This window comes from Cheilinus undulatus, linkage group 9, assembly GCF_018320785.1.
Source record: "Cheilinus undulatus linkage group 9, ASM1832078v1, whole genome shotgun sequence".
NCBI lineage: Eukaryota > Metazoa > Chordata > Actinopteri > Labriformes > Labridae > Cheilinus > Cheilinus undulatus.
Window position 1 is genome coordinate 23,924,692 of NC_054873.1, and position 7,694 is coordinate 23,932,385.

The window sequence follows — 7,694 nt, forward strand, 5'->3', positions numbered from 1 at the left end:
ACTCAGAACTGGTTCAGCTAAATAACCATGCATATTGCATCAGGGTCCTAGAGCATCTCTTCCACAGCCTTAATCACGTCTTTTACCAGTTATCATTCCTTTGTTACTGTGGAATTGTAGTATCCTCATGAGAATCCATTAATAATGACTTAACTGGTAAAACAAGCATTTTGACAATTTTATAGTCAGCATAAATAAAAATCAACATTTAGGCACCCTTTTATGCTTTATTAATTCCTTGAAGTCCATAGCACAATGTTAGGACAATCAATGCAATTATCAACCCATAATCAATAAACTGTACAGAGTAGAGCGCATAAATGAATACATTTGTGCTGTTTTCCTTTACAGTGTTAAGACTTCAATAAATACAAATATCTTTAAAATCTTTAATTAATGACAGGATTTAGCGTGACACTATTCTGGACATACAAAAGTCACATTTACAGAACTTTAATTTTGAACATTTTCTTGGTAATAATTTTTAGTAACAAGACTTTTATTCAGTGCATAGATTGTCTTCCATAAGAAGTTTTAGCTTGTGTCTAAACTTCCACATTTTTCATGGCAGGCTGCCAACCATAGTAAATAAGTGTCTTTATGATGAATGACACTGCAGTTTCGACTGTCTTTTGTCCTAGAAGTGCAGTGATCTTCGAAGCCTGTCACCAGAAAACATCTGCTACCATGACATTGTTTTGACTTCACGAAGCCTCATGGCTTTTTCTTCTTTGAAGTCTTTCATACGTCTCTGGAGTCTGTCACAGTGAGGCATCTTCGGCTCAAGAGTATGTGGCTCATCTGGCAGACTTTGATGTCCCGCTAGTTTTTTGCACATGCAGTTTTGCACATAACCTGTCTCATGCAGTTCAACAGAAAACTTCCTGTTCTGTCTCTGTGTGACTAAAAGGAGTCGGTCCGTCTCCTGGCAAACACTGCTGACATGCTTTTAACTATTCCCCTGAACCCGAAAGGTTTCTTCATGGTCAGTTTAGCATCCTTCATCCTTCCCACCAGCCCATGAAACATCATGAGCACGCTGTGGTAGTTCTCTGCCGCCGACACCTCGTAGAAGAGGCAGTCTGTTTTAAGAGCGAGCAGGCGGCCCTCCTCGCTCAGCACCATCCTCCTGTGGTGGAGGTCCCTTTTATTACCCACAATCACTATGGGCACTTTGTCTGCATTCAGGTAGTCTTTAGTGGACTTGATAGCTTGGATCAGCCTGCTCACAGTGTTGAAACTGGCTCGGTCACAGATGCTGTAGACAAGAACAAAGCCATCTGCCCACTGAACCTTCTTCTCAAAGAGTGACATCTCCACAGATGAGTCCTGACAGATCACACAGAGGAGGTCAACACAGAAAATCTTTCATTTCAAACAAAGCATTTTCAGACTAATGTAGTGTTTCTTTATGGCGTTGAAACAATTAACAAAAATGTAACAATTAAATCTAGAATGTTTTAATGCTTACGGTGATTATAATATAAAAGCCTGTCTAATTTGGGGATTTTGCTTGCTTTATGTGTGTTTTTTCTTTCATATGGTAAGATGTAAAACTTATTTGCCCTCCTTGGATGAACAGAGTCATCTGAGTTTGAACTTTCTTCCTACAACAGTTAAATTGCATATGCATGCATGATTATGATTTATCAGGATGTCACATTTGTCTTCTGCTTTTACTTTGTTTTCCATGGAAAATCAAAAGTTTTGATTAAAAACAAGTATTGAGAGTGTTTCTACTCTAACTTTTTTTAAGCTCTACTAGTCAGCAGAATAAACAGCATTGCATTTTTACCTCAGATATGGGAGAATCCCAAATATTGAGAGTTATTTCCCTCCCGTCCAACACAAAAGTGTGACTGTAGATAGACTCTGCAAGATAAACAGTATAGGTCATTGAAAGTAATTAAGTGAAAATGTTGAAATATTTACAGAAAGTGAGACTTACCTATATCTCCGTATTCTCCAATGAATCTCCGAGTTAAGAGGCGCACAGTCAGAGCTGAAAAAATATTTAACATGCCATGAGCAGCTGGATTTTTTTTTTCTTAAAAAAAAAAAAGAAAAAAAACATTTTTACACTCTTACCTGATTTCCCAACACTTTCAGTTCCCATCACAACAATGTTAGCATCCATGTTCAGTGCAGCAGCTGTGTGTTGCCACTCAGCTCTGCTGTGTGTGCTGCAGGCGCACAGCACTTGTTATAGGACAGGGCTCAGTGGGCGGGGAAACAAATCACTCATAGCAACAACAACAACAGCACCAGTAATTTGATTATTTCTCCCTCACGTGGTCAAGCTCATGTGTCTGTTAGGCTGTATGTCATTGCTGAGAGCTGCTGAGTGAAGAAAAAAGTGGGAAAGAAAAAAAACCTGTTGATGTCATACTGGTGCTGTATTTCACCATGTGGACACCAGTTAGGTTTGATTTCCTATGTTTGTATAGAAGTTTATTTTATGTCTTCTTAATTTCAACTGTTTTTTCTTTTGTAGGCTTTTACTTTGTTCTTTGCTTGGGACTAAACACAGCTCTTTGCATTAAGATTAAACAATGTAGATGGAAGACTGGGGTGGTGGTCCCCATTTTTTAAAGGGTAATCTGTGTTCACAGATTATTGGGGTATCACAATACTCAGCTCCCAAAAAGTTTACTCTAGGGTGCTGGGAGGAGGTCCTGGCCGATTGTTGGACCTTAAATTCAGGAGGAACAATGTGGACTCTGTCCTGGCCATGCAACAGTGGACCAGCTCTTTCTTTACCCCTGCAGGACTTTTTGAGGGTGCATTGAAATTTGATCATCCAATCCACATGTGTTTTGTGGACTTCAAGAGTCCCCCACTTCAAAAATCCCAGTACTGTGGGAGTATGGGGAGCCTTTAGGTCCCTGTATGACCAAAGTGAGAGTTGTGTTCCCATTATCTGCACAAAGTCGAACACGTTACTGGTGCATGTTGGCCTCCGCCAGGGCTGCCTCTTGTCCCAGACTCTGTTTGTGATTTTCATGGACAGGATCTCAAGTTGTGGGGGAGGTGGCTTTCAGGTTCAGGAACCTGAGAATTCCATTTCTGCTTTTTGCAGATGTTGTGGTCCTGTTGGCTTCCTCAGCTGGGGACCTCTTGCAGGCATTGGGACAGTTTGCAGCTGAGTGTGAAGTGGCTGGGATGTGGTCAGCACCTCAGAGTCCAAGGCCATGATTCTCTGCTGGAAAACAGAGGAATGCCCCCTCCGGACAGGGAGTAAGTCTTTGCCTCAGGTGAAGGAGTTTAAGTATCTTTGGGTTTTGTTCACAGGTGTGATTTAAAAGAAGCGTGAGATTGACACCAATACACCATTGAACTGTGTTGATAGACTGTGATTCCTGGAAGAGACCCTGATCCCATGCTGTGATTTCCAGTACAGAATCATGTCTGTTTTAATACAGTGCTGCCTGAGGGCTCAGAGATCACAAGTATGCAATACTCATCTTTGGTCTTGTCCCTTGGGCACAGAGATTTCTCCAGGTTCTCTGAATTTGCTGATGTGTTACGTACTGTAGATGGTGGGCTATTAAACGTCTTTGTAATTTTACATTGAGAAACATTTTCTGAAATTGTTTCATAATTTCTTAATGTAATTCGCCATGGATTGATCACCTTCTGCCCATCTTAACTTCTGAAAAACTATGCCTCTCTAAAGTGCTCTTTTTATACCCCTTTATCTATTCTTACCTGTTGCCAGTTAAGCTAATTAGATGCAAAATACTCAAAGGTTTTTCATTTGCACTACTTGCTTTTCGGGCCTTTTGTAGCCCCATCCCTAATTTTTTTAACATGTGTTGCTGCCATCAAATTTGTAGTGAGCTTATATTTTTCATGAGATTGTAAAATGTCTCAATTTCAATATCTGATATGATGCTTATGTTCTATTATAAAAAGTCCCCAAAACATGCCTGTGAAGTTTGTTTCTGAAAAAACACTCCAGTATTGGATTCCTGTATGTCGAAAAAACCCTCTGTTACAGCCCTGCTCAGAACGAGCTGTTTCTGGGTCTGTGGCTTTAAAAGTTAATGAGTTAATGGCTGACTCCGCCCCTGATTCTGCCCCTCACAGGAAATGGATGAGGCTTTATGGATGTGGCTCTCCTGATCCTCCTCTCCTCCTCTGGAAGGAGGGCAGAACTCTTGCTTCCATGCAGGGAGGGTCAATCAAACCTGGGGCAATGCTAACTCCTCACATGACATCATGAAGGGAAAATCTGAGAATGGCTTATTTCAGCACACATTTATGTAAACTGGGGCTTCACAGCAGTGCAGGGGTTAGCGCTGTTGCCTCACAGCAAGAAGGTCCCTGGTTCACTTCCCGGTCAGGCCCTTTCTGTACGGAGCTTGCAGCCCCCCCCCCCCGCATGCGCGGGCCTCCTCCAGGCACTCCGGCTTCCCCCACCAAGAACATGCTTGTTAGGTTAATTGGTGACTCTAAATTGGCTGTAGGTGTGAATGTGAGCGTACCTGTCTGTCTAAATGTCAGCCCTGCGATTGACTGGCAACCTGTCCTGGGTGTACCCCGCCTCTCTCCCATTGACAGCTGGGAAAGACTCCAGTACCCCTGACCCCAGTATGGGATAAGCGGTATAGAAAATGGATGTATGGATTTTCTGAAAACTGGAGAAAGGGAGGGATTCTTTGGGGGATTGTGGACAGGCCAGGGGCACATATTTTTGCTAGAGATGCCTGAAAAAGTGTATTTTGCATAGTATGTGACCTTTAAGTAAACTATTGCAGATAGGCTAATTAATACAGGGGACATATGGCCTCACTTGGATGGCATGGTTAGATGTGTCACACTCCAGTCAGAAGCCTTAGATGTTTTTCACAAGTTCTTTACTTGACTGTGTAGTTTATTCCAGCTTCCTCACACAGTGCTAAAACATGCTTGTTGAGTGTACTGGGACCTCTAAATTGCCTGCAGGTGCGTGTGGTTGTCTGTCTTCATGTGTTAGCCTCCTGCTGATGCTGTAACCTCTTCCACACACACCACCCAACAACCTGTGACTCTCTCCAGGATTTCCAGATAAGTATACAGTAGATAAACACAGTATAGTCAGTTTAAGAACTGCTTAACTTCACCTGTTATAATAACCTCCCCTTTTATTTTCTCACAGGGTGCTATTGCTGATTTACAATGTTCAGTCTATTATTAGACATGGTTGTTCCTGGTAATATTACATGTGTTTTTAACTATTATTACTGTCATAGTAAACATGCAGAAGAAAGTAAGATTAAGATTGATTTTTGCACAGGGCAGCCATACATTTATCTTCTTCATTGCTGTTTGTTTGTCTCCAACTCTATCTTTTTTTCCCCTCTATCCCCTTACAACTTCAACACAATTTCAGGAGATGGCTGGTTCAAGTGAGTCTAATAAGGGGTATTTCCTTATCTCTGTAATTTTCCTAATTATGTTTTATGCTGTTGTCATGGGAGATAAATGTTGGGGTCTTTGTGAATAAAGATTGCTCAATTGAGATAGTGGTTAGATAGATGACTAGAAGAATTTCTGGTCATATTACCATACAGACTTTCAGTTGAAAGGCAGCAGTGTTTTTCCATCATACCCTTGGGTAAAGTGTTTAGATGTGTTTTAGATGTGTGAAGATATTTTTAAATTTGTTAACCTGGGTTTTAGTGATTGCTGCTGTGATTCCTTTGCTCATGTTGTGGGTGGATTGTTGCTGTTTTAAATGTTAGATGCTTTTGCACCATGAGTGAAGTTATCCACTTTGATAGGGACTTCACTCCTATTGATACAGACGTCTGTTTTGCAGAACATTACCTGGCTTAGGATTTATCTCTCTACTTCGTCCATGCCAGAGGACACTCCACTCTGTCACGGATGATCAACGTGAAATGAAAAAGCCAATTAAGTATTTAAAGTTTGTTTCAGTGCGTTAATAATAATGTTGTAAATACTTAGGCTATTCACACACAAAGCAAAAGGAATTGACATTTTGTTGTGTTAAAAGTATACTTTAATGTATAATAAAAGGATATTGTGAGTGTTAAAATTAACTCTTTAAGAAAGTTAAAATTGTAATACTTTCAGAAGCGTAAATTTATTTCAGAACCTGTGCGAATTATTCAAACCCCGGGAAAGTGTTAAATTTAAAACTGGGAGTTAAAAAAAAAAAACATTGACGACTTTGCTGTAAATAAACGGCATGAATGCAGCCTCCTACCGAAGAATTATGGGCTGTTTTTCTGCATCTCTTTGAGACAAATCAGCAAATCAGTCAAATAAGCCCATTGCCCTAATCTATATTTTACCAATTTAGTCATATCAATTTTCTACTTTATCTTTCAACACAGTCCATTTAGGAAAATATTTTCCATTCTGATGCTGCAGTACCAAAGGCAACCACAAGGAGGAGGTACATTTCAATAAATTACTTCACAGCCAATCCATGTTGTTAGCAGATGACTTTACTTTGCCTCCCGGAGCCAGAAAAGGCAGAGAAGGCATGCTTGACCCTGATTGGCTGAGCAGAAGCAGACCCTCAGATAATTGGCTCGTTGTATAGTTAGACTGTAACATGAGCCTCCCCATGTGTTTGTGTGTGTGAGTGTGTGATTTGTCTTTATCCTTTCCAGCTTTAGCTACTCCTCTGTGGGATACAATTTTCTGATTTAATCTAATTACTCTCAGTAACCTGTTTTTTAGTTAGCATGTAAACACAGAGCTGCAAATAAATCTGTGTCTTAATCTCAGATCAAGTCAGGACCAATTTGAATATACACCTCCAGTAAATGTTGCTCTTTTTTCTTTTTTTCATTTACCCCTAATTTCTTACATATTATACCATCCTGCTGTAATAAAGCGAGTTCTGCAGAAACAGACCCCGCATGCCTATTTAGGTTGCTGCAGTATAACCAGATCACAGGGACTGCCTGTATCATCTTTGATATCACTTCCCCTCTGTTATCTCATGTAAATATGATTATTCTGAGGGTGGAAGCTCACAGAAGATGGGTTTTCTATTATTTGGCTGTTTCTATCCTAAAGATGGATGTTCTAGCAAAAATGTAAACACATTAGGTGAGGTTTAAGGAAAAACTTCACCCTCAGGTACTTTGTTGGAGAACAAAACAGACTTAATTGTTGGTGGAGCGTGCCTTAAGATAAATGTTATCATTATTATTTAGCTTGTAAGTTGTCGCCCATTGTACTTGAGAGTATGTCACAGTGGTTCAAAAAAGAGGAAAAAAAAGGGGGGGGGGGGGCACCTGCAGTGTTGGTGGGGCAACAGTGCACAAAAGTTGTGACACATTGAGAGGGGTCTGGCTGCAGACCGAACATCTCTGATGACCACTCTCACAGACTGTTCATCTGAGATGCCGTATAACAGAAAGGAAGTGCTGTAATATGCCGATACAATGTATTTCCAGCTTAAGATTTTTTTTTCTTTTCAATTCAACTTTGTTCATAAACAAAGTCTGGCAGTTACAGTCATGAAGTAACCACACTGCAAACACTACAGACTAATGCTGCGTTCCAGTTGTACTGGGAAGTCGGAAATTTCATGTGGAACGCCCCCTGAAGTCAGATTTCCGACTCGGAAAGTCGGACGACCCTCACCAACCCTCACCGACCATGACGTCATAATCCAAGATGACAGCGTCGTGCATCAACAGTGGTGTAAGCTGTCTTAATGTATTATT

The 7,694-nt window shown here is 40.7% G+C and overlaps 1 protein-coding gene across 1 annotated transcript; it reads right to left on the reverse strand.

The window, feature by feature from the left end:
• Positions 1–226: 226 nt before the first annotated feature.
• si:dkeyp-59c12.1 lies at positions 227–2,156 on the reverse strand. Its single transcript, XM_041796248.1, has 4 exons — positions 2,089–2,156; positions 1,949–2,002; positions 1,796–1,872; positions 227–1,329 (listed from the first exon to the last, which is right to left on the reverse strand). Exons 1-4 carry the CDS (start codon positions 2,135–2,137, stop codon positions 904–906), a joined length of 606 nt encoding a protein of 201 aa, XP_041652182.1. The 5' UTR covers positions 2,138–2,156; the 3' UTR covers positions 227–903.
• Positions 2,157–7,694: the final 5,538 nt, after the last annotated feature.

What these genes read in the sequence shown, in the direction of transcription:
- si:dkeyp-59c12.1 (XM_041796248.1), bottom strand. Translation starts at nt 2,137, where the DNA reads ATGGATGCTAACATTGTTGTGATGGGAACTGAAAGTGTTGGGAAATCA. An exon ending in TGGAGAATACGGAGATATAG is followed by an intron (nt 1,873 to 1,948) that starts GTAAGTCTCACT and finishes TTTATCTTGCAG; the next exon opens with AGTCTATCTACAGTCACACT. An exon ending in GGGATTCTCCCATATCTGAG is followed by an intron (nt 1,330 to 1,795) that starts GTAAAAATGCAA and finishes GTGATCTGTCAG; the next exon opens with GACTCATCTGTGGAGATGTC.